The sequence below is a fragment of the Poecilia reticulata genome, linkage group LG5 (assembly GCF_000633615.1).
Source record: "Poecilia reticulata strain Guanapo linkage group LG5, Guppy_female_1.0+MT, whole genome shotgun sequence".
NCBI classification, from domain to species: Eukaryota; Metazoa; Chordata; class Actinopteri; order Cyprinodontiformes; family Poeciliidae; genus Poecilia; species Poecilia reticulata.
Window position 1 is genome coordinate 18,811,620 of NC_024335.1, and position 25,849 is coordinate 18,837,468.

General features: G+C 39.1%; 3 protein-coding genes and 1 long non-coding RNA gene across 12 annotated transcripts in view; 3 read left to right on the forward strand and 1 right to left on the reverse strand.

The window, feature by feature from the left end:
- LOC103464974 (calponin homology domain-containing protein DDB_G0272472-like) overlaps positions 1–11,901 on the forward strand; it is a 31,047-nt gene extending 19,146 nt beyond the window's left edge. For both annotated transcript variants that reach the window (XM_008409424.2, XM_008409425.2), the window contains 7 exons: positions 8,024–8,127; positions 8,840–8,924; positions 9,086–9,224; positions 9,336–9,448; positions 9,538–9,737; positions 9,870–9,934; positions 10,875–11,901. In XM_008409424.2, the coding sequence (XP_008407646.1) occupies positions 8,024–8,127; positions 8,840–8,924; positions 9,086–9,224; positions 9,336–9,448; positions 9,538–9,737; positions 9,870–9,924 (696 nt within the window). In that variant the 3' untranslated portion in view covers positions 9,925–9,934; positions 10,875–11,901. The remainder of the gene's footprint in view (positions 1–8,023; positions 8,128–8,839; positions 8,925–9,085; positions 9,225–9,335; positions 9,449–9,537; positions 9,738–9,869; positions 9,935–10,874) is intronic.
- Positions 11,024–24,875, reverse strand: LOC103464976 (uncharacterized). Of its 2 annotated transcripts, none has more exons than XR_001776621.1 (3): positions 24,794–24,875; positions 12,451–12,537; positions 11,024–12,270 (listed from the first exon to the last, which is right to left on the reverse strand). It is a non-coding gene; the product is annotated as an uncharacterized LOC103464976 (long non-coding RNA). The 2 variants fall into 2 exon arrangements; XR_533727.2 differs by lacking the exon at positions 24,794–24,875 and adding an exon at positions 15,883–16,165.
- Positions 12,900–14,722, forward strand: LOC103464975 (beta-crystallin B3-like). Its single transcript, XM_008409427.2, has 6 exons — positions 12,900–13,147; positions 13,373–13,454; positions 13,544–13,659; positions 13,748–13,880; positions 13,956–14,098; positions 14,242–14,722. The coding sequence occupies exons 1-6, from the start codon at positions 12,915–12,917 to the stop codon at positions 14,528–14,530; spliced, it is 996 nt and encodes a 331-aa protein (XP_008407649.1). The 5' UTR covers positions 12,900–12,914; the 3' UTR covers positions 14,531–14,722.
- cita (citron rho-interacting serine/threonine kinase a) overlaps positions 16,365–25,849 on the forward strand; it is a 42,703-nt gene continuing 33,218 nt past the window's right edge. For all 7 annotated transcript variants that reach the window (XM_008409416.2, XM_008409419.2, XM_008409418.2 and 4 more), the window contains exons 1-9: positions 16,365–16,469; positions 16,702–16,824; positions 16,952–17,096; positions 17,767–17,942; positions 19,799–19,900; positions 23,140–23,282; positions 23,569–23,662; positions 24,477–24,683; positions 24,784–24,937. In XM_008409416.2, the coding sequence (XP_008407638.1) occupies positions 16,723–16,824; positions 16,952–17,096; positions 17,767–17,942; positions 19,799–19,900; positions 23,140–23,282; positions 23,569–23,662; positions 24,477–24,683; positions 24,784–24,937 (1,123 nt within the window). In that variant the 5' untranslated portion in view covers positions 16,365–16,469; positions 16,702–16,722. The remainder of the gene's footprint in view (positions 16,470–16,701; positions 16,825–16,951; positions 17,097–17,766; positions 17,943–19,798; positions 19,901–23,139; positions 23,283–23,568; positions 23,663–24,476; positions 24,684–24,783; positions 24,938–25,849) is intronic.

Here is a 25,849-nt window from a genome sequence, read left to right on the forward strand (position 1 = left end):
TATTTTGTGCCATTTTCTAGTTGTTAAATATTCCACAAAATGACCAGATAAAAGATGTACAACATGCCAGTTTAAACTTTGATCAATTTGCAAAACGACTGAGCTCTGCAACATTAAAACATGGATAGAACTGTAACTACATTAATCATAGCTCTTCTTCTCTTCAGTGTTTCTGTGTGTTTCTGGTGGTGCAGCTCTGTGCTGCCTTCAGGAGAATGGGACATCAGAGTATCATCCATAAAACTTCACCCTCATGGCGTCTCATGGCGTTTATTGTGCAAACCAGAGCTTTCAGTGGAAAAACAAAAAGTTCCAGATCCTTTTAATACCATACAAATATGAGACAGAAACATGGATTATATCTTTATATAGACCTGTCTATTGATTTATAGATTAATAGTTTTACTGGACAGAAATTACAAATCTGGTTCTTAATGAAATCCTAATGAGTCAAATTGAAAGTGTCATGGAGTCACTGAACACCACCATGACAATAACACTGACATGAAAAATAATATTGAAGAAATAAATAAATCAAATCTAATTAAAAACATAAATAAGTGATAAGTTCTTAACTGTTATGGTCTGTAAAATATATTAATTCTCAGTACTAGATGTGGTCTCAACAAACCCATGATATTTTAAAAATTTTTTTTTACCTTTTATCTGGAAATAGTGTCTGTTTATTCTTTATTGCTCGAAAGGTCTTGCCATACAAGTTTATTCCTCTGTATTTACTTTAGTTTCTTAGTTTATTCTTGCATTTTGTTCTTCATTCATTTCCATTTAGTTTCATTTGATTAGTATTATCCTCTCCTGGTTTATTGCTATGTCCACTTTAGTTTCTTTCCTGTTGCTAGATTTATTTTATCATTTCTTGACCATCAGTAATCTTCACTCATCACCTGCTGCGCCGCCTAATCGTCATGTGTTTCACATCATGTGATTTTTCACTGTTCAGCGTCGGATTCTCTGTTTTTATGCCATAATTCACATCTAGTTTGTCGCTCMGTTTTATGTCCCGCTTCTCCTGTTTCAGAGTTTTGCGCAATGTGCTCGTCTTTTGTTTTAAGCCCCTAAGGTGCAGGGCGGTTGGGAAGCGTATCGCTGGGAAAAAGGCAGACTGACATAAACCTTTTAAAACAACGGAAACAATTTCGGTATTCTGATTATTGAAATTTAAAAGTGCTGTGTTGTTCTATCACAGCACTTACCGGACCATACCGGACCATTTACAGCACCGGTGTTAACGCCATAAAATGAACGCTCTCTATCGTGGTATCACCCATAGAGGGATTTCTTTATTTAAATAGGTTCATTTTTCAGAGGGATACACAGTGAGGATATCGTGATTTTAGCTACCAGTAGCAGGAGAACGGAGCTGCGCCAAGAAGCTAACAGAAGCTAACAAACACTGAATAGAAGAAGAGCTTCCACTGATACAGTTGCAGCCAAGCATGGTTTACTGTTACACAATACAGTTTTACCAAGTTGCTCAAAGTCTAATCTGGCATTGTTGTGCATTTAAGGTGTAAAGTTTACCTTCGACAAAACGCCCCCCCCAAAGGAATGGACCTTACGAAGCTCTGCCCTGAAACGCCCCTCGAAAGTCCCACGTGACTTCATGTCACGTGGGACATGAAGTCACGAGCTAAGCTCCAATGTTTAGACATTGGAGCATAGCTCCAATGTCTAAACATGGCATTTTTTGTTCTCTGCAGAGTATTTCTGAGTCGATTAGTGTAGCATTTCTGCCAGATTTTCCCAAAATATCAGCCACGACAATGGACAAGGGAACCAACAAGTTCATGTCATCTTTTTTGGATGACCTCAAGGTGTTTGAGCCACGCGATGCCTCCAACATTGTGCGCATCACAGCTAAATGCTACCGGTCGATGAGAAAAACAGCAGATTCTCACACCCTCAGCATAAATATAGCCGTGGACAAGATCACTGACACCTATTGTTCTTGCAAGGCTGGGTAAGTCGGGCATTCATGGTTTTGAGGGTTCAAATGTGCTTAGGTCTGTGGCTAACACGATTACATTTTAGTAAAAAGCCTTTTCAGGTGAAATAAAATCTTTAATGTATGTCAGATACGGTACACATTGCATATTGATCTGTTCAGCTAACGTAAGACTGTAACAGACAGGCTTCAGGATGTAGAAGTTGTATCGGTACTGCCATTATGCTGTACTTGGCTAAAAGGTTTTCATAATGGATGTGTTTATTATTGACTTTCTTTTTTTCATTCACTAAATACAAAGAAAGCAAAGCAATAATACTTACACCAGCAGACACTCCTTTGTTCTTATTGATCCTACGACGGTTGAGCAGCAAATGCGGTCGTGCACAAGCTTTGATCCAAGCAAGGCATTCCGTTTCAGATTTTGGAAATCTGTAAATTTTAGTTCCACAAATACGATCAGGATACCTGACATCGCCTGTACAGATACCCCACTGATGGAGAACCAATATTTTTTTGAGTCCTGACGCAAAAACTTTCTGTCGGTCTGGTAGTCCACAATGTATATTAGCATGAGTTTGTGAGACGGTAAGGCACGTGATAGCTGCGCAGTGACGTAAAATGGGCATTAGCCAATGAAATGCGGCCCCTGTGGTAAGGTCCATCCCAGCTCTCCCCCTTTTGCAAAAATGTCCACCAGCACCCCCTGCTGTCCTCTGAACGCCCCCTGGGGGGCGGTACCGCCCACGTTGAGAATTGCTATGCTAGAATAAAAATAACAATGAACAAAAGTCTCCGATAATATTTCAACCATAAAAAGCAGGATAAATAATTTAGCAAACTGTTCTAAATAAAAATAAATATATTATTTTGTATTTGTGTTTAAAATATCAATAAATGGTAGCATTTTTACTCCAAGTTAATGCCAAGTGGCAGCTAATGCCAAGTTGCAGCCAATGAGCCCCTCATTTCAGAGGGGCTGAAATGAGCCAATCAAGAGAGATTACTTTAGCACCTGTTTGCTCATGCATCATATTTGCAGAAGTGCTGAAACACCAAACCCAGGAGCCCTGAACTGTGTGTCATTGTGTCTCTGCTTTAATAAACAAACTATAAAACACCTAATTTACATGTCCAACATCACTGTGCATTGCATATGTCCACCTGTATAGAGTCTTTGAGCTGCTTTGGTCAGCTCAAGCAATTATTGTTTCCACCACAGAGTGGCGCCACTGCACTTGGAAATTATACTTCCTTCATCTGCGCCACAGAAATGCTGACATATTTTCTATGCTTCTGCACTGCTTTTCACTCTAAAAACTTAACTGAGTGACTTCAAATACAAGGATGGCGCCTTTTTATGCCGCAGTATTAAATTCTGGAGAACAACATAGAGAAGTTAGTTTGTAGCAGACTGGGTAATATTATGTTTACTGGGCAAACAGATGGTGTGCAGCCAACCGTGCATCCTTATTCAGGGTACTGACATAAAGACAGGTGATGGATTTTATGATAAGAGGTGTGTGTCCTCATGTGGATTTGTATAACAGGGCAGCATGTCAGAATGACCATACATGGTGTTCCTTCATGCTCTCATTCTCTCCGTCCGTCTCCCTTCTCAATCTCCCCAACCCTCCTTTCGGACAAGAGGATGGGCTTGTGTGCAAACAAAAAACTCCACCGGGCTGCTGTCCATTCTTTCACCAACTCAGCTTTCACTCCAGTTTTCTGTTCTCTTTCCCTCTCACAAACACCCGGTTCATTTGCTGGTTGCATTTACCTACAGGAAGAGAGCCCCGGAGGGAGGTGCAGAGAGCACCTTGGCACACCTACTTTTTCTTTATTTCCCTGCTGGATTTCTCGCGCCCGAGTGCAAAGCCTTTTTCTTACTTTTCTTTGAAACCAGTGAGCTCTGCTGGAGATACAGGGATTGTCTACTGCTCGTTACTTGGCGTTGGATTGTTGGAATTGCGGATATTTGCCATGTTGCTTTTTGGGATAATCATACTTCCAACAATTTTTGTTTTAGATGAAGAGAGAGGATAATTTGTCATATTTACTTTTTATAACCTCCAAAGTCACAACAAATGGAAGTGCGTGATGCAAACTTATTCTAGTCTCTTTTAAATTCATTACGGTTTGACGTAATGAATTTAGGATGCCATAGCTGTTACGGGGAACACAGGAACAGAAAACGTCAGGGACTGAGTCAAATTTTCTTTACTTCCAGCTCACTTTGTGTTTGCACAAAATATGGATGAAAAGATGGGCTTAATCTTCTACCATGGAGACTTCCTGTCATTCTGAACTACCTGCAAGACCTTTTCACCTTCAACTAAGTCGAGAATCTTTTTTTTCTGGTGACCCCATTCCCATGGTGACTCTGTTGGCTTTGTGAGCAACCATGCAGTACTTGGGAGGAAAGCTGTCAGCCACTCAGCTGCAGGTGGCCAGCTGGGTGGGCAGTGTCCGCCGGTCCCTGCAAGGAGCTCTGGAGCTGGTGTGGGGCCCCTCAGATGAGAGGCAGGAGGTGGAAGAAGAGGAGGATGTTGACAATAAGGAAGAAGAGGAAGGTGGAGATGGAGGGGGAAGGTTTCAGAGAGCCATGTCGCCCCTTCGTAGCTTCGCCAGACGTAGCCGGCGTTCCCTGCGACGCTTCACCGCCAGAAGTCGGCAGTCTTCTCAGAAGAGAGCCGCCGAAACCCGCTCCGTAAGAAAGAATATCAAAAATTGTTACTTTACAGACATTTATTTCCTGGCTGTTTTCATTCATCTTGGATACAGACAGGAGTCTTTTAAATCCTTAGTTAGTCAGTGATGCTCAGCAGCACGTTTCGCTCACTCTTATTCTTCGTCAATGATCTCCTAATCTAAAACCCCCACTCCCGTGTGTTAAAAAAGCAACCATGCAAATCCAGGTAGGGAATGTTTCAGGCGGCTACAGTTTGTTTCAGGAAGGACGCGGTTATCTGATGAAGTTGTCTGAATGTGGTGTTTTATCGGTCTGCATGTGTTTCCCTTTCTGCTTCTGTGTTGTGTGCGTCACAGATAAAGCTGAGGTCAAAGACACAGCGTGACAACCTCTGACGTCTTTATCAGATGGGATTTTTATTGCTCTGCACATCTGCCTTGTGTTGTTTACACTCACTTAATTTCATTCACTGGCTGCACGTTTTCTCCTCCGTGCTATATGTGAATACAGTACCTTGCAAAAAGTAAGCACACCTTTAAACTTTTTAAAATGAATTTCTTGTCAGGACCATAAACCTTTACTGTTTTTTTATTAGCATTTGTGGATTAAAGTAACACAATGTTGAAAATAAATGTGAAGTGGAAGGAAAGTGACACATAGTTTTGGATCTTTTTGCAAACTAAAACCACATTTGTGTTCTGCCGTCTTGAATGTATCTTTAGCAAAGGACCCCCAGTCACTGTAATTACAGCTACAAGTATGTACAAGTAGGTTGTAGGCTGCTTTGGAAAACATAGAGACTGACGTTTTTTCTTATTCTTCTTTGCAAAGTAACTCAAGCTCAGTCAGATTTGATGTAGAGCTTCAGAGAACTTCAGTTTTTTTTCATCTGGCCACAAATGGATTTAGATCTGGACTTTGACTGTACCATTCTGACTATGAAAATTATTTTACCTATTCTAAACCATACCATTCTAGGAAAAAGTGTCAATGTATCCGAAAGGCAACAATCACTTTTAATAACATTGACAGACTGAAGATGTCTGGTTATAATTTTGAGGCCAGTTTTTTTTTTTTTACTCAAGTTGCTTGTGTTTGCAACATTTATGGCCTGTTTGTCTTCTCCGCTTAGCTCCATCTAGCATCTCTTACATTCTATTGAGTGCAACAAATAAATGATGCAAGTAAAGTGTATAGATACAGACTTTGCCCAGTCTTGCGTCCCTCCTCTGCCAGTCTCATAAACACGTTCTGTCACACGTAGAGGGAGCTTTTAAGTTGTACAGTCGCTGTGTCTACACTTGTTCAGCTGTTCTTGAGCTGGTAGAACATCTCAGGGATTGAAGACAGACATGTCGTACGAGGAAGCGTCTTGATTTCTGCCTGTCTTTAGATAAAAGTAGATAAAGCCACAACAGCATTTATTGTTAATCTGTAGAAAAAAAGGGAGTATTTTCTCTGGCACATAGTGTTTACTATGTCCAGTTGCAGCATAAAGGTCTATAATTACTTCATGGAAAAGATTAATTATTTGATTATTCAACCATTGCATAGCAATGCAACATGATGGCAGATTTAATAAAAACGTTGCATTCTAAGTACTTGCTTTATAGGGATTTTCTGCGTGAAAAACTTCATTTGGGTTTGTGTGATGTATTTCTTCTAAGTACCTGCTGTATCTGGAATAGACGGAACTCAAAGTAATTTCTGTTTGGGGAATCAGAGAGAAGTTCTCATGGATTTAACAAAAAAACTACCCCTACTAAAAAAAATGCATATAATGGCATGACAAGGCAACAGACCTGTTCTTCAAAATTTGTTAAGTCGTTAATATCTTTGTTTCTTATTTGACTTCACTAAGACTCTTCTCACACTCCTGGATGAGTGTGAGGAGTGATTATCTGTTTCATATCTCATATATAAAGATTAGTCCTTTGTTGTGTCTTTGATCTAAGAAAACAAGATTAAAAATCTAAAGTGGATCCAGCCTTACATCAGTTACACACCACATGTTAGACTGGCTGCAGCTCACAATGTCCTCGCATAAACTTTCAAAGAACTTGAACTCTCTTATTGTGTAAAGCAACAAGTATTGATAATATTTGCCTTGTGTGCCAGTGGAGGCCAGAGTGTTTGTGAAAATATGCGTGTTGTTGGATGCCAAATTTGTTTTTGACTATATATTTTTTTTTTATATCATGTCAAATTTTGTGACACTCTGCTGAAGTTAAAGTAAATATCTTAGCTATTTTGAGGCATAAACGGATTATTTGCAGAGTGTTAGAAGTAAAATAAAACAAATATACAGTTTTTTTTTTTGGCATTGCTAAAGAGCAAATAGCAGAAAAAATGTGAATCCCTTACAGAACTCTGATTCTCAGCTGTACAAACTCGTCTTTCTAGCTGGTGAGCCATGTTTTTTACCTTCCGTGAACAACAGGTGTTCCTGAAAAAAAAAGAAAAGTTTTTTTCTCTTTACTTTAGGAGCCTTTCTTTTGATTCAGCAGGAGCTACGTTAAATATTAGGATAACCACTTGATGCCTTGCTAGGATGAACACAGGTTACATTACAGCCCGTCCTCCTGTGTTCAGCCTCTCTGATTCTGTTTGCTGCATCTGAACGCAGGCTGTGGTTATAGGAAAATCACCATAAGCCTATTCATTCATGCTGTTATGCCGCTAGATAACAGGCTTTGTGCAAATTAAGCTGCCCTGTGAGCCCTGAGCAATAAACGGGCCCATGAAGATGATGAGATGTGGGCGCTGGTGTTTACTCGAGTGTTGCCTTGTATCCAGGTGACGGTTTCAGGAAAAACAAAAAGTGGGATGTGCCTCTTGACAGGCCATGAGGTGAGCTTAGAGGAATGCTTGCAGAGAAGTACACAGAGTAGCTTTGGTGTGGTGTGTGTACCCGTGCATTCCAGCATGAGGGCGTGACATCAGCAGTGTGTGTGTATGCGTGGGTTAGGTGTGTGTGGCTGTGCGTGCTCTTGCTCTTGGTGTTTATTGAGGACAGCTCAGACTCTGTGACCAGCTCATTAAAAGACATATGCTTGGCTGATCCTTAGTCTTCTTCTCTCCCCATGTAGTTAGCACTGTTGGCTCAGCACACAGTCCATTCTCCCCTCCCATCACCCACCCCTACACCCCCTGCCTTCGCTCCCCAGAAAAAAACAGCTCCAATTTACAGAGCAGCTCCTATAGAGCATAGGTAGAGTTAAATTAGAAGATATCTGCACTTTGTTAACAATATGCCACGGTTGAGTTTCCCCATCTTCTCTGCAGCCTACCATATTAAAAGCATCTTTTGAGTTATATTTGGTTCTGAAACATTGTGTCATTAAATTTCTGTCTCCATTTCCCAGCGACAGGTTAACAGCTACATCACAAATGATGAGGACAAACTCATCCAGACTTTGTTGCACAGTGAGCAGGATGGGATTTCTGAACAAACTTCCGGACCTGACAGGTAGATGAATAAGTTTTATTCTAAAATAAAATCATTTGTCAAATTGAATAGACTTTATTGATCCCCAAAGGTAAATTGCTTATTAGTTGACAAGCTACACCATCCAAGGCCTTATATATTAATAATACAAATATAACCATAACAGATAAAGTTTATAACATACCTAAAAATAAAGTATATCTACCTGAATGATACACAGATTTAACCTAAAGAACCTGAAGGAGATATATAAGGAATATATATAATATATAAAGAACAAAGCACTACAACAGCATAAACAAGAAGAGCTGGACACTAAATTGTCTTTGCCCCCTGGTGGTTAATTGAACACATCATTCATTTAAGGTTTTTGCTTGATAGAACAAAAAGAAATGCCAAAAAATAAATTAACAAATAAATATTGTTAGGCATAGAAAGTTTATTTGTATTGAGCAATTGAAATACAAGGTAATTTAAAGGACTTTACAGAAAAAATAAGCAGCAAAAATAAATTAAGTATTGTGAAACTAATTCATTTATTAAAAGAAAAATAGTAAACCTTAAACATTGCATTAAAAATAAACAGAAAAATTCTAATCCTGAGGTTTGTGACGTGGTCATAAACCCGACTGGAAATTACATTGAAAAGCTTTTTTTTCTATGAAAAGTCGTACAAAAAGTTGCCAGAAATATTTGTGTACATTCAACCCTGAAGAGCTTTTATTCTTTTCAGTCCAACTGCCGGCCCTGATGCTTCCTCTGAAGATCTGGATTATAATGATTCTCAAAGAGAGATGGATTTAGATGCAGTCTGTGAGGTCGGTAAAAAAAAAAAAAAAAATCTAAATCTCTCTGCCATAAAAGGATTTTATACTGCAACATACATCTTGAAGTTAGGAAAATAATGTCCTCTTCCCTATGGTTTTATTGTGTGAATGTACACCAGTATTTACTCGTGTGTTTTTGTTGCTCTCCACAGAACTCTGCCCCTCTGCTTGACAACAGCTCACAAAAATCTAAAGCAGTTTTGGGCAGGAGGCTAACACGAACGCGTCCATCTCGCTCTCTCAGATTAGGGTCGGCTGAAGCTGCCAAAGTACAATTGAGTGTCTTTAAGGGTAACAGTTATTACATTGTATCTCCTAATAGTTTGTCTTGCCTGAAAACTGTGATTTACTAGAAATTTTGTTTCTCTGTAGGGTTTGACTGATCTGTTTCTTTGTTCTTAGATGAAAAAGACAACCAGTCAGACTCAGAGGAGGAGCCACCTGAATCAAAGCCAGTTTATTCTTCTACTCAGAGGGTTCCCATGTTTCCAGGGCTGAACCCTAAAGATCTACTTGTAAGTTAAATAAAAATGTTTTTAATTTTTTCCTTTCTTTATTAAGGCATAGACCCACACCATTATGTAAAATGTGCTCAATATTTCAGATTGGAATAAAAAAGAAAACCGGTGGCGTGGCAGCTGAAGCAGAAGAGAGATCGGCAGAAGACAGAGGAGAACAAGAGACCGAAAGTCAAAATAATAAAGCCGCTCCATCTCCGTCGCAGGCCTCAGGAACTCCTCGCGTGGTGCCTCGTCTCGCAGGAGCTAAACTAGTGCTGCCCCCTGCAGTCATTAAGGACGGAGGGTAAGCTCTGAGAATGACTAAACATTTTGAAGAGGTCAACCTCTTGAAAATGAATAAACATTTGGAGAAATTTATTGAGACGCTCATTTTGGGCTATCAGCAATGTCTCATCTTGTCGTCTCATCTTCTTAGGCATCTCAGGCCAGCGCCTAGGAAGCGGACGACTCAGCAGAATGGTGAAACTTAGCCAGACATAAGTAAGTTTACTTTCACTCATCATGGACAAGAATCATATTCATTTTTAGCTTTAAAATGAACTAAAACAGCTAAATTATACATACCGGCTCAAATAAATCCATACCCCAGTGTCATGAAGAAAAAGTAGTTACCAAAACTACTTATTTAAACTGGCTTATTTCAAACTCAATTGAAATTTTCAACAGGAAACAAAGTTTATGGGCAGACAACAAAAATAAATGTGGTAAAAGAAGTCAAAGCGAGGCTCTCAGAATAGTGTTTGTCAAGCATGGTGGTGTCAGCATCATTCTGTGGGCCTGTCTTGCTGCGAGTGATACAGACACATTGCACAGAGTACAGATACTAAAGAAGAGGCGGTATCTCCATTTTCTTTCATTTGATATCGAGCAGTTAGCTGGCAAAACCTTGGATACATTTGGATGCTCCAGATGGATTATGATCCCAGAACACAAATGAAGGTTAAGGTTAAAGCAAACTAACATTAAGTTTTTAGAAAACCCTGACTCTACTTTATTAATACTCTGCAAACTCACACTAAAAGTCAGCTAAGTGCCAGTAAACCAATCAAATTAAAATATAATATATATAACAACCTGCCGGGATGTGGCCATTGGCATAAATGTAAATATTATTGTGTGTGTGTGTGTGTGTGTGTGTGTGTGTGTGTGTGTGTGTGTGCGTGTGTGTGTGCGTGTGCGTGTATGTGTATGTATGTATGTATCTGAGACTATGTTGATGAGAGAAAATTCAAATGAAATTTAGACTTAAAAAAAAAATCCCTTGTACCCACAACATTTCAAATAAATCACGAAAAGATGAAAATAGAGACATAATTATCGCTATTGTTTTTAGATTTGTGGGACATTTCAAGGTTTCAGTTGCATTTGAAGTTCACAGTTCTCAGAGAAAATAACATCCGACGCATTTTGTTTTCTTTAGGAGAGACACGGCTTTCACACTCTTCAGCGGGAATTGGATCGTTTCAGCTCCTTGCTGATGGCAGATGTAATGATGATTGCTCCGTTCTGCACTTTGAGTGCCTTACTTTGGATCTTTTCTGAGAGAGAAGAAATTGCGGGGGGTTTTTCTGGACACAGAGGCAACAATGCCCTTTTGTGTGTTAAAAATGAAATATGGTGCCATGGCTGTGTGCAGAGGCCGTTGGATGTTGCTGCCACGTAAATATTTCTCCAAGCACTGTCTGAGAGCTCTGTGGATGTTTGAGTGTACCTTAGAGCAAAGCCATTCTGTGTCTTAATCTGTGAATGTGAAATCCATCATAGAGGAAATGATGGCATTACATCTCATCAGAATACTGATTATGCTTATTAAAATAAGGGACTTTTCAGTCTTTTTACCTAATCTGACATGCACCACTAACTGGATTTACACAAAATCTACCACTAAATCCAATGCTTTAACTTTTGTAGATCCCTTAGAAGATGTGCAGGTCCAGACATAAATCCTTAAACTTACTGGAAACATCTTCACACAGCATAGACAACTAAAAGACACAAATGGAAAAAGCATAGAAATGTACAGAATCACTAAGTGGATGTGTGTTTTTAGTTTTAAGTTGCGCAGATTATTTTTTTATATCCTATCACAATTCTTCTCAAGGAAAGTTTGAAGCACTTTAAGAAAACATTACTATATTTCCACCCATGCAATAAAATTTGAGCAATAGGAAAATCATGTTTGAAGTTACTTTTACAGAGGATTGAGTTTTTTCCTGTGTTTTGTTACAACACTGTCAGTTTCACATTCTGAAGTTCTATTTCTTTCTCTGGGGACAATAACAGATTCAGGAAGTGTGTGTGTTTATATGTGTGTGTGTTCAAGATTGTAAAACTTAGAAAACCATGTGCCTTTTTATTACTAGAAAATTGTGACCACTTTGGTCATAATAGTGTATGCTTAACGGAAATTGAGGGACCTTTAATAAAAGTTTTTATTTTCTATGAAATAAGTTTGAGTGTTGTTTTGATGGGGAAGTACATATTTTACATGTATTAAGAAAGTGGGGCTGGATTTTTTTCTAATACTTTTTGTTTAATCAATTCTAAATGATGTATACAATTCACACCAGCTTATTTATATAGTGCTCCAAAAGTTATTTAATTTCAATCCAGTCCAATCATGCAATCACATTGATCTAATTTTAGTATAATCATATACTACATAAATCATCATATATGTTGTACATATGATATACAATCCACATCCTGAGCAAACATGTGACAGTGCAAACAAACCTTTCATTTCTACCTGCTCCGCCAGAACCAGCCTCAGCATCAACACACATTCGCCGAGTCTGATTGAGGGTCAAGAGGGACTGAAAAAAAAACAAAAAAACAAAAAGACTTTAAATTTAAATCCAGAAAATCTGAGGTAATTCAACCTTTTATTTCTTCAGGACATGCCTGTCATCTAATAATATGTTTTAGTCTTTTTGGATGAATGTAAATGAATATCGTCAACATAGCAGTTGAATTCCATCCATCCATCCACCCACCCACATATCTGAGGTCAGGTTGCAGGGGTAACAGGTGAAGGAGGAAAATCCAGACATCGCATCACTTGTGACACTGTCCAGCTCATTCTGTGAAGGGATAAATAATATATAGATATAAAATACATATATGTCTTTTTTTTATCCTGGTTTACACAAATAACTTGATACTCTAATGATGAACAGAACTGTGCGGTCCAAACTGTGAAATGTACAAACAATTTTTGAATGACATAGGAGGTAAGGGGAATTAAGCTGAAGGATTTTGGATGGGTTATGACAAATGCAAAAAAAAAGAAAAAAAAAGCTGGATCGATGCAATAGTGCTGAGTGAGACTGATCTGTGTTGATGCTCTTGGCTGGCAGTCAGTGCATTTGCTCCTATAGGATCACGATCGGGATGGCAGCCTGGGCAGACCTGACCAGCAGTTGCCACAGTGCCAGGGACAGAGGGCAAAGCTATTGAGATGCAGTGTGATGGACACAATGGGTGCGACAGACTTGCTGTATCAACAGGCTTTTTGCTGCTGTGGCCAGAAATAAACCATAAATACCCCCACTGGCATCCACCGACCGCTCGCCAGGCCTCCACAACCACACACACCCTCAAACTGAGACAGGCAGGAGGCAAAAAGACGAGACAAAAGGAAAGACGGAGAGCGTGGCTTGTTCGGGGTGCAGCAAAGCACAAGCCATCCAGGTAAATTAATCCTTCTTAAGAGGCATAATGCAAGTTTTACTGAATAAATGATCTGCTTTTACCAAGATTAAAAGGCAATACGTGATTTTAAAATTGCAAAAGCTGTTTTGGTTTGTGCAAATTTAACCTACTAGTGAAACCTGCATGTGAGATCAAAGTTTTGAAATATGCAAATTCTTCTTCTTAATTTGTCCTAAACTATGTGATTTTTGGGGGGTTGTCTAGAGAAAACATGACAGAACAGCAGGGAACCCCAGACCAGCTGCCTGCAGAAAAGGGCCAAGGAGGTGCTGGAGCCACATATAAGGTGCTGTCAGCACACACACGGTGAAGCTGAATTTAGTAGCATCTGGACTACACTGTTTATCAACCTTCACCTTTTCCTTTTTTTTAAAGTTGGCTGTATTTGAGTTGGAGAACTTTCGTGGGAAAAAGGTGGAGTTGTCCGGCGAGTGTAAAGACGTGTTGGAAAAGACCCCGAGAGTTGGCTCGGTCATTGTGGAGTCAGGACCGTGAGTGACTCTCATCATTTTCTCGTTTTGAGTTTGCTCACATTACATTTTGGCAGTTGTACGTAATGCAGTATGTCTGTGTTGTTAGATGGGTAGGGTTTGAGTGCCTGGGTTTTGGTGGGGAGCAGTTCGTCCTCGAGAAAGGAGAGTATCCTCGGTGGAGCACCTGGACCAGTTGCCAGAGTAGCTACACCCTGAGCTCATTCAGGCCTCTCAAAGTGGTAAGAAGCATTTAAACGTGGCTCTTTTGCAGATTTGAAGTGCGACATAAGCAAGCGTGTGCTTTCTGTCCTTAGGAAAGTGGAGATCACAAGTTGCACCTGTTTGAGAATGCAGGATTTGAAGGACGAAAGATGGAGATTGTCGATGATGACGTACCCAGCCTTTGGGTTCATGGCTTCCAAGACCGTGTGGCTAGTGCTAAGGCTATTTCTGGAACGTAAGATATACCTTCTCAGTCACAAGGAATAATGGATATGTTCCAATGGCCTGAAGGGTAGAACTGAAACACTGAAAGGCTTGGAGCAAAAGGACAGATGTACCTCAAGTGATGATTTGTAATTTACTGTTGTTCTTTTGAAGGTGGGTGGGATACACATATCCCGGCTACAGAGGGCGCCAGTACGTTTTTGAACATGGAGACTTCAAGCACTGGAATGCTTGGGGAGCCACTGCACCTCAGATCCAGTCCGTCCGACGTGTGCGGGACATGCAGTGGCATAAGAGAGGGTGTTATATTCCACCAGCCCCAGCCCCTGCCCCTGGTCCTGCTCCTGCCCCAGTCCCCGACCCTTCCCCTGCACCGCCCAACCCCACTCCCGGTCCTAATCCCCAACCCACTCCCAAACCCCAAACTCAACCCCAGCCTTAACAGCACACCTCTGACAACACCCACACTGACTGGGGGAAGCTGAATGCAGCTGACCAATCCCCGGTTTCTCCTTCATGCTCCTTTTTGGGTGAGGCTTCCTGACCATGCAGTTTTGGAAACTGGAACTGGTAATATTGAAACATGTATCTCTGCTGGAAATAAAGGCTTTGGCCCTGACTTTGGCTATATGCACATTTGTTTCATGGTACTTATTATGTACTGCACAGAGGACTGCTTGACAAGTTAGTTGATATGAGAAATAAAATGGAAATTTCTCAAAATGATAGACGGATACGGTTATCAACATGAGTTAATATTCTACCAAGGTTAGAATACTAACCTTCTACATAGATTTTCCATAAAAGCGGAAAAGCATCTGCTTCTAAAGTTTTCGTTTTGCTTTGTGCTTAACTGCCTTGCAAATGCACTCATGGGGCTCAGATTTTAACAAATATTGCCACACTTTAACGTCCAACTTCTATGTGCAAATGGCGTCATGAAGAGCAAAGAGCACACTGGAATAGGAGAAAGGTCAGGAATAAAATTAGAAGCATCTCACTCAGCGTTTTTTAATCTATTATCTGAAAATGGAAAGACAATGACACAACTGTAAACCGAGCAAGACATCCACCAAAACTTTAAAGAAAACCAAAAGGGGTCACTTTTTCAGATTGCCATAAGCCACACAGGAGTAACACAAGGCCTTCCTGCAAACATTGCGTGTCTGAAAATGAAAATGCAAACCAACCCTCAACACACCATACCCTTTTATTCAGCATTAGAAGAATGGAGCTAAAACACAGGACATTCCTTGAAGAAAAACCAATATTGCCTGAGAAAGACAAGACTGGAGCAGATGTTCACCTTCAGACACAACTGAAAGATTTTTTTTTTATTAAGGCACGTTTACATGTTTAAATGGACCAGTCAAAGTCCAGACTTGTTGCCAGACATATTGCCACATTGTTCACTGACAATCTCCATGCAATCTGAGTGAGAAGAAGAATGGCCAAATGTGCCAGTGTCTAGATGTGCACGGCAGGTACCTATGACAAACCCTAACAGACTTCGAGCTATAATCGCAGTGAAATCTGCAACTAACTCCGAAGGTTTGAATAAAAATGCACATCACATATTTTTGGGTATTATTTGTAAAAAGAAAAGTGGAACACCATGCATACATCACTTTCTTGCCATTTCACAAGTACATGCACTGCTCTGTATTGATATGTCAAATAAAATTACTTAAAACGCAGTGGATGTAATGTGACAAAATGAGAAAATGTTCAAGTGGTGTTGAATACCTTTGGAAGGCACTGCGTATGATAAAGTTACGTTTGTCTTGTTCTTACCTTGCAGCTCAAACTTAGGTGTTTCAGAATAAGGGCTGCAGGAAAATAACAGTGAAAACGGCTTCAGACTTTCTCTGAGCATTCCAGTGCTTTAAGTCTTGAAAAACGCAAACATATCCAGTAGCCACAAGGTAAACAGTCTCAACAACTATGGAGAGCTCAAAGTGACACAATACTTACAACTAATACTTTTAATCTTATTTGATATTTGTGCAAAAAATACATTTGAAAAGTTTTCTTTGATTTTCCGGGATCAAAGAGAAATCAAATTAATGTTTCAGGCCCTAACTTTGTGTTCACTTAATGTTCAGATTAACGTTTGTGATAACAACATATCCCTAACATTTCCTCCTCAGAGAAACCCTCCGGTGAGGTCAACTATCAGTGATTGGTTAGAAACAATACACAGATCCGCCCAGGAAGATGAAGAATATCCAATCAGAAAGCACCTCCATTCACTAGGCTCGTGAGGTGGGCGGGAAACGCGCAAAATTTGAAAGTTCACCCGGAAACAACAGCGGGAATAGAGAGGGCTTATCGCTGCGTCTATGTTAACACTGTATTATTATTGTCTGCATGGCAGTGTGGTAAGTGTTTACGCATCTCAGTACTTTGTGTACATACATATGATTTGAGAACAGCAGCGAGTGCCGTGTTTTCGTTAGTTAGCAATTTTAGAGAAGTGAACGTTAGCTACCGTTGACGTAGCGCGAGCAAAATGGACTGTGTGTTGACATTTGGTTAGCCGGTCCGTTTACTGATTAAAAATCCAACATTAGCGGTACTTCAACTTTGAATAACCGTGTGCTTTTCACCTAGGTTATCTGGGGTTAGGGAACCATGTTGAAATTTAAATACGTCAGTCAGGGAACCCTAAAAACACCTTGCTCCTCCGCCGACCCAATCACCAGTCGCAGCTTGCGTCTCAGCCAGGTGTTTCAGGTATGGCCATATCTAACTTTCTTACTTTTATTCGGCTAATTTGTCAGTATATATGCTTTGTGCGGCACATTTTAAAACCTTTAGCCCGCAGTCAGTACCTGTCTCCCCCTTCCTGTATTGTCCCCAGGGAAGAGTGAGCCTGTGCGGCGGTCAGCAGGGAGGATGCAGCTTAGGACGGGAGGAGTTTCTGGAGGCTCTGTTGCTTCTCTACCAAGAGTGTACATCCCCTGAGCTAATGAAGATTCAACATGTGGCAAAGTTTGTCCATAAATGTAAGTAACTTCATCTGAACGCATGTCTAGTGAGAAGTCTTGATAAATATGTAAAAGCGAAAACTGAGATGGCCAACTTTATTCTTTCTTCCATTGATTGAAAGATAAAAATCAGATACTTTGAAAAGTGTTTTATGTTTTATATTTAAAGTAGGCACTTTTTTATTTTTGATTTGCCACATTACAGCTTTTTCCAACTCAATTATTGTTTTCATCTTTTTAAGTTACCGATATGTAACATTCATTCATAATAATTCATTCATCCTCCTGTCTCTTTCCCCATCAGCTTTGCTTCCTGTTCCAGTCTTTTGCAGGTTCTATTTTTAAAGTCTTAAAATTGTCTTTTCTTCCATGAATTCTTGCATTTGTACTTTAATTTTTTAAAACTATCTTTAAAATCTACTGTGAGCTCTTGTATTTGTCTCACAAAATTTATGGAATTGTATGTTTAATAGGCAAGAAAATAGAGCTGAAATAAGTATAATAATATATAAATAATAAAACTCGGTTTAATAAATATTTTTTTACATAAATGACTAGAACTTTATTTTTTTTTTAAAACTACTAAGGAAAGTGTGGGATTTTGAGATTGGTCATATGTAGGAACCCTGAATATATCATAATGAACACGTTTTTCTTGCTTACATCCTAATGCTTGTCTCCTAAACAGTTTCTGAGGCGGTCTCCGAGCTGCGTGCCCTGCAGCCAGCGGTTCATGACTTTGAGCTCCGTGCAGTGGTCGGCCGTGGTCGCTTTGCTGAAGTTCGAGTAGTTAGAGAAAAAGCCACTGGTGATGTTTGTGCACTGAAAACGATGAACAAGGCCGTGCTACGCACTCAAGAAAATGTAAGACACTGTTATTTGACTTGCCCAAAAAACAAAATGTGACAAGCTTGCAAAATTGAGACAATACTTTTGAGAAAATTAAGTGAAGAATAACACTATCCCTGCATTGACATTGTTCTTGATATGCTTAATGTTCTTAAGCTGCACTGTCAGAAAGATCCACAGGGGAGCGCTGTAAGGCTGAATAACATTAAAAAAAGTCTGGGTATGGTATCTCACAGCTGTGGTCTCTGGCATATGACTAATGGAACAGATTTCTGTCGGAACAGTACATGAGCAATGTCAGGAAGTGATGATAAAGGAGCAACTAACTACACGACTTTGAATGAACAAGTAATTATTTCTTTATGCCACAAGGAACCATTTTGCTTACTTTAAATTACATTTTTAGGATGAAAAGACATTAAAAAGTGAAGAGAAGAATTGATATCATTTACAAGTTTGATATCCTGAACAGTGACATGGTTTTTGAGTAACCAATGCCATTTGTACTTTATATTTAATTTCTCTTTAGGATTAAAGTATTTTTAAATTGAATTGAATACTTATGTTCTTTAATCGAAATCCATCTTGGAAAGCTGCTTTGTAAGTGAATCGACCACTCTTACCATACTGACCCATTCTGTCACTACGTGTCACATTCACACAGTGATTCACAGATCAGTGGGCAACATGGAGTTAGTTCTGTGTGGCATGGGGGATGCTGGAACGAAAATTGTAGTTTATTAATTTCCAGACTATTGCCTATTTAGTAGCCTTTGTCCTGTTGAAATTTGAAAAGTGGAGTCTATCCCATAATAAAACTAAATACAACAAAATTCTGTTCATAATGGCAAATATCAGGTCTTGGGATGATTGATAATAGTGTGTTAATATTTCCTATAAAGCTCTTCTTTGTATTTTCTGTGTTGAAGATAAGTACTAGTAACTAGGCACTAAGGTTTCCTTCATTACATGCAAGAGTGCTGTGAAAAAGGATCGACCTCTTTCCAGATTTCTTCTGTCATGCTTACATGTTTCAAACAAGTTATTTTTAGCACCCGTTGAACATAGTCAGTCGTTAATCTGGTTACGTTAATCAGATAACCAAAGTGACTAAAAAAGGTTGTAGCATCAAAAACATCATATAAATACAATCTCTCTGTCAACATGGGCTAAAAATTTGCATTCATGGGATAATTCCTCTACTAACCTAAATGAACAAAAAAACCTAGTCTCACATTTCCTAAACAGGATTGTTTTGATTGGAAGAATGACATACCATCAGTCAAACATGCAGGTGGTAGTGTGATGGTCTTAGTCTGCTTTCCTGCTTCAGTTTCTGTATAACTTGCCATATAAGATGCAACCAATAATTTGGCTCTCTAGCAGAATACCCTGAAGAAGAATCAGTTTTTGACCTTAAGTTGAAGTACACTTTTGTTAAATCAGATCTTAGTGACAACCTTCAAAAAGCACAAAGAAAAATACCCAACAAAGTGAAAGTCGTGGAGTAGCTTATTCAAACTGTGGATTAGGATCCAATTGAGAGACCATGGTGTGATCTTGAATAGGCTTGAAAACCCCCTATTGCTGCTGAATTAAAACATTTTTTGAAAGAGGGGGCCAAATTCCTCCAGAGATGTGGAAGGCTCAGGAACATTAGATGCTGGTTAGTGTTGCCAGGGGTGACACAACCAAGTATTGGGTTTCTTACAAGTTGTGACCAAGTTGTTTTGGACAGTTTTTCCTTTAATAAATGAAATCATCTGAAAGCTGCTTTTTTGTATTTGTTCACAAAGTGACAAAGTACAAGTCTGGTAATGTGAAACATTTAAGTCAACATGCTGTATGTCTATCCTTTTACTTCTTTGCAGGTTGTTTTTCATGAAGAGGAACGGAGGATTCTGGCTCTGAACAGTAGTCCATGGATTCCACAGCTTCTTTTTGCCTTTCAGGATAAAGATCACATCTACCTGGTGAGACTGTAGCATGTTTAATAGGGTTAATAAGGGTTAAGGCGTTTTCTAACTACTTCAGCTTAATTTTTGCTGTGGTTTCCTGGTGGTCAAGTTGCTGCACTAGAAGAATGTAGCCCAGTTGAGATGTTTTGTGCCGTTGATCTATGGGGTAAGCTCAACCGAGTGCATACTGACTTAGTGTGTGAACGGCTGGGGATAGCATAGGGCCTGCTGTATTTAGATTTAGCACACAGCTAGTACTGAACTTTGATTGGGAACATTGTGAAGTGTCCAACTCACAAGCTTTTGATTTGAACTGTAAACTTCTGAAGTAAGCACACAGGAACTACAAGAAGAGATTTACGATTCATTGTGAAACATGCTTAACATTTACATTGACTGAGAACGTGGCAACTCCAAATTCTGCGCCCTTAGGCTCGGCTTACAGAAAATTCAGATGAGACAAAGATTGATCTGTCTACATCAAAATGAGACTTAAAACTAAAACCTTATTAGTTGTCAAGCATGGTGTTGGTAGAATCATGAGATGGGTCTGTTTGGCAACCTGCAGTATACTTGTCTATGCACACAATTGGTTGTTTCAGAAGGCCGATGGTTTTAAACCCAAATAAAAATTGTTTTTTTTAATTATTTAAATAGGCCAACCATAAACTTCAAAAAATACTTTAATCCTATTTAAAACTCGAGACTTTCAGGTCCCTGCCAGTATTCCACCCACTGTTGGTAAACCGTGTCTAAATATGTAGCCAAAATTGTATCAGAAGCTCACTGATGGCTACAAAAAATGTGGAGTTTCCCATCTACGCCCAAATGGGCATTCACATATATTTTATTAGAGGATGAAAGTGACATTTTCAACCTCTGTATATTTTTCACTCTGTGTGGGTTAGAGAAAGTCAACAAATTCAAAGTTCTGCACCATATTCTGTATTTATAAAAATCCCTGAAATCTTACATTATTTCAAGTTCAAATCCTGCAAACCTATTATCTTTTGGGGGTTTTGTTCATTCAGCTTGGATAAATGGGACACATATTGCTAGTAAAAAAAAAAAGGTAGCTATTAAATTTTTTATTTTTTTTGCTGAATTATCTGCTAAGATCAGACATGACACTGAATCATCCCCTTAGACAGGTTGCTTTTTGTTCCTAAATTACTTTTAAATCTTGATAAGTGGTTTAATAATTTAGAAAGGGGAAAGAGTCAGCTACAAAGACCAGCCTTAAAAATTTAGTAAAGCATGTGCAAGACCTCTAGAAATCCTTTTAACCCCCTCTTATGATTAATGACATGACTCATGCTATTCTCTTCTTCAGTGTATCAGTCTGGCAAAGTGTGGCTGGTTGTCTTTTTTTTTAAATTTTTTTATTTTTTTTTTTACATCTCTACGGTTTATTCAGATTCAGTGAAGGAAACTTTTCTACAAAAATTGTGTTTCTGTCAGCCTCTAAACCGACCCTTTTTTTTTTTTCTTACACGACGGAATCTTTGTGTTGACCCCACATTGACTGAGGTTGAAGGAAAAACAATTTTCTGCTCAGTAAAGCTGTACATTACATAGTGAGGTTTTTTTCTGCCTCCCATATATATATATATATATATATATATATATATATATATCTTACTTCATGCCCCCTGCATGTCAATCTCAATTCTTCATCGCCGTTTCACTCCCCCTCTTTCCCACCCTGCTCACTAACTGAGCATGGACAAAAATACAAAGCATCCATCTTTATCCGTGTGTCAGAGAGGCTCCCAGTCTCTCTGTTGCTAGGTAACGCTAGAGAATGCTCCTGTTCATTCAGACTCTCAGACCATTCATGCGCCAGGGGCTCTCGCCTGTTAAGTGTGTGTGTTGAAGGAACCAAATAGCACCAATCAACTTGACCAGTTTCTTTCTCCCCAAGCTGCAGAAGACTGCCAAAATAATATTCAGTTATTTGTGTTTTCAGATAAAATGTATGCAAATATCGAATGAGATATCATTTCTGGCATGTTGGCTACGCCGGAAGGGTGTTATTTAACGCTTTGATCACAGCAATGCACACTGCACAGGGATTTTGCGGGTATTCTTGGTCTATTTTTAGCACTGCTTTGACTGCGGTATCAGAGATAAATCTGTAATAGTATCCGCTCCTTACATAAGGAATTTATAATGAGGAGAAATACCCTATGAGCTTAATCTGAACATAGCTTTGATGTGAGCTCAGATGCATCATATGTGGTCCAACACTTATTGCTGTCTCATGTAGATGATGAATATTCAGCGATTGAAATCAGCCAGTTTGCATTTGATCGGCCCAAAATCAACAGTACAATAAATGTTTTGTGTTTACGAAATACATCCTAACTTAAAACTCCCACTGGTTTGTCTGTAAATATGACACAGTTATTTCTTTCTAGTTTTGAAAAAAATCAGATGAAATTTTGGGACATGTGCTTTGATACATGTCCCAAAATCAGTTCTAATTTCTGTTTAGTTGGTGCATGTCAGACTATATTTGGTCTATATATTCTGAAAACATGACATGTGACATGCTTGTTGAATACTAGAATGGCAATACGAGTCATGATTAACCCATTTTCCCCCCTCACTGCTCCTTTTCTTTGCCATCATCTCACCAAACCTCATTCATTGAGAGGCAGGTGTACAATGACTACAAGGTTACATGCATACCAAAAAAACAAACAGAAAATATCTGGTACAACTGACAATGTGCAAGTTACAACAGTTAAAACCACCAATCTGTAACGGTAACAATATTAGTTTAAAAAGAAAAATGAAAACTAGTGAAGTAAAAGTTGGAAGAAAAGATTGTTTAAAATGATTGTTTGTTTGTGCAGTAGATTGCTCTGTAACACATCCATGAAGGTAGTAGTTCATAGTCCCCTAACAGGATTTTAAATGGGTCCTTCAGTATCTTTTTTGCCTGTTTAATTACAGTGGTGTTTCATGATATAAATTAAGTGTGGGCATATAAGAAAGTGAAAGTCCATCAGAGTGGCCAAATATGTTATTTACAAACATAACGGATGGACCCTGAAATATTATATCCTACCAAATATTAGATGTAAGTAGTTCTCAGTGTTGCACGCTTTGAAATTGTGGCTGGGATTCGATATATTGTCTAGTTCTAAAATGTAATGTTTTATTTTATTGCATCATATTTTATTTGTGTTCTATTATTGTGTTCTTTTCTATCAACTTTGTCTGTCTGTCTGTGTGTGTGACTTGAGGCCATGGAGTACTTGCCGGGCGGTGACCTGATGTCTCTGCTGAACCGATACGAGGATCAATTTGACGAGTCAATGGCTCAGTTTTATTTGGCTGAGTTGGTAGAAGCCATTCAGGCAGTCCACCAGCTGGGTTACGTCCACAGGTTAGACACTCGAAGCTATTATATCCATCTCTTTACTGCTTTCCCTTCAGTGTGTGGTAAAAGGAAGAGCCACTAGAGTTTCTGAGTTGTTGTTGCTACTTTGTTTTTCACTAAATTGGTTTGACGTCCGAGTCAGACAGCATAAAGTATAAAAAAAAACAAAAACAATGCTGATGTTTCCTAATGTGCTCCATTAAACTTAGAGTAGTTGACTTGTTAAAGTACTGAGGCAACAAAAAGCTTTTTAAAAGCAGTATCAAATGTCCTATAAAATATTTCCTTACAGAGATGTCAAACCAGAGAACATTCTCATCGACCGGACTGGTCACATTAAGCTCGCCGATTTTGGATCAGCTGCCAAGTTGACTGCAAACAAAACCGTAAGTAGATTACACGGTCTTGACTTCAGTGTTAACAGTGACATCACTGAAATGGGTTGGTTGAATGAGACCTTGGAATTTGATAACGTTGAGTAAAGGTTTCCTAGTATTACCGCAAAGTTTAAAAACCTATGGATAACTTTGCCTTATGGAGTTTCAAAGCAGCTTTGACTGACTTTATCAAGATGGAAATATTTCCAAACATGCCAGTTGGTCTGTAAGTACAAGAAAAATATAGTATCATATTTTTTAGCTGACTGACTGAGAGTGGGCAGCATCCTGCAGCACAGGAAGTGCTGCATTAAAGTCCTTACTCTGACTCTTATTAAAATAAATTTTATATGCAAACATAAAAAGTGGAATTTAGTTTGATTTGAGTTTGACTTTTTTCTTTCTTCTATTTTCTAAAAGAAGTCCAATAATGCCATGGTGTATTTATTTGTTTTTTGGTAAACTGTAATTCTTTAATTGTGTCCTATCCTATTAAATGTTGAATGTGCAGTCATAAAAAACATTTGTTTTTGATAAATCTTGGCCAGTTTAAACGAACGTGTGCTGCTTTATAACTTAGTGTAAAATTATACGATTCAGGCAGGTTCGGAATTAAGTTTGAACTCAAATGTAAAGAATTTAAATGTTGAAACTCTATAAATTTGTGGCCATATAGAATTGTGCATTTAAGTGTATAGTCCACATTAGCGGTATGATTGAAAGATTTGCGGCTTTTAAACTATTTATTTTTTTAATACCTTGGTTAGTCTTAATACCGGTAACCCACAGTTGTCTATTTGAAGTATTTTCTAAATGTTTCCAGGTAGCCACTGCCACAGTCCCTGTTGGAACCCAGGACTTTCTGTCCCCAGAGGTCCTGACGGTCATAAACGGCGGCTCTCAGAGCGCCTACGGGGCTGAGTGCGATTGGTGGTCCCTTGGCGTTATTGCATATGAGATGATCTATGCCAAGTCGCCTTTTTCTGATGCCACATCTACCAAGACCATAAACAACATTCTTAATTTTCAGGTATGTCTGGTATGGTGATCACTTACAGAAAAAATTAATTTAGTCATTATATTAGTCAAGTAATGAATAATTATTGAATGCCCATCTCCTTTGCCTCCAGCGTTACTTACAGTTTCCAGAAGAGCCTCATGCCAGTAAGCAATTTGTTGACTTGGTGCGGGGCTTGCTGTGTGGAGCGAGAGAGCGTCTGGGCTACCAGAGACTGCGGTGTCACGCCTTCTTCTCAAATGTAGACTGGAACAACTTAAGACAAGGTGGGGGGAATCCCCTCCTTCTGACACTCTGTTTTCAGCCTCGTAGTGACAATATGAACAAATGCTTAGTCTCTCTATAGGTGTGTTTATGTGCTTCTGGATGTAGGCAAGCAACAAAGAGTAATTGCATTATGAAAGGCGTTTTCAGTTGTAAAATAATGAGGCTCTGTGAGCCGTTGGCAGCGGGCCAGCTCCTTCTGTAGGGGAGAAAATGGGAGGAAGGCTGACGGTGAAGATCTGCAACTCATCTGCTTCTTAACAGACGCAGCACAAATCCTGAACGCAGGCTACACCAGCAGGCTTTCCGTGGCGGAAGCACACGCCTGATGATTTAACATTGTTGTTTTTGTTCGGTTCGACGCCGTCAGCTGAGAGGCTTTTAGAAAACACAACTCTAACCCTTGAAAATATATTTTCTGTCAAATGTGTCTGACCAATATCCCAGTTTACTGGTTAAATACACTTGTTGTAAGCAAATTCATCTTGTTTTGCTCATCAGATCTGATGTGTTCATAAAATTTTCTTGTCATATATTTTTCTTTTGAAAGGTTTCCTCTTTGCAAGTAGTATTTATGATAGACTTTTGAAAACTGAAAAATGTTGATTATTTTATATAAAAAAATGTAAACACCTTTATACAATTTGAGGGAAAAAAATGTTTCTTGATATAAAACACTGTTTAAGAAGTACCTCATGTTTACATGTTTGCATTGGATATTCAGTCCTTGTTTATTGACAGTTCAACACAGATGGAGCTTTTTGCTTCAGCTGTGACTCCAGCTGATTAGCTCGCTCTGCTGCAGTGAGGGAGAGCGAGCGAGCATGTGTATGAAAGGAGGAGAGAGGAGGAGGGAGGAACACAGGCAGCATGTGCATCAACGCGCGACTTGCCGCACTCTAGGCTCCCACCGC

Coding starts and splice junctions, on each gene's coding strand:
- LOC103464975 (XM_008409427.2), top strand. CDS start 12,915: ATGCAGTGTGATGGACACAATGGGTGCGACAGACTTGCTGTATCAACA. Junction 13,455..13,543: donor GTGCTGGAGCCACATATAAG/GTGCTGTCAGCA, acceptor TTTTTTTTAAAG/TTGGCTGTATTTGAGTTGGA. Junction 13,881..13,955: donor CATTCAGGCCTCTCAAAGTG/GTAAGAAGCATT, acceptor TTCTGTCCTTAG/GAAAGTGGAGATCACAAGTT.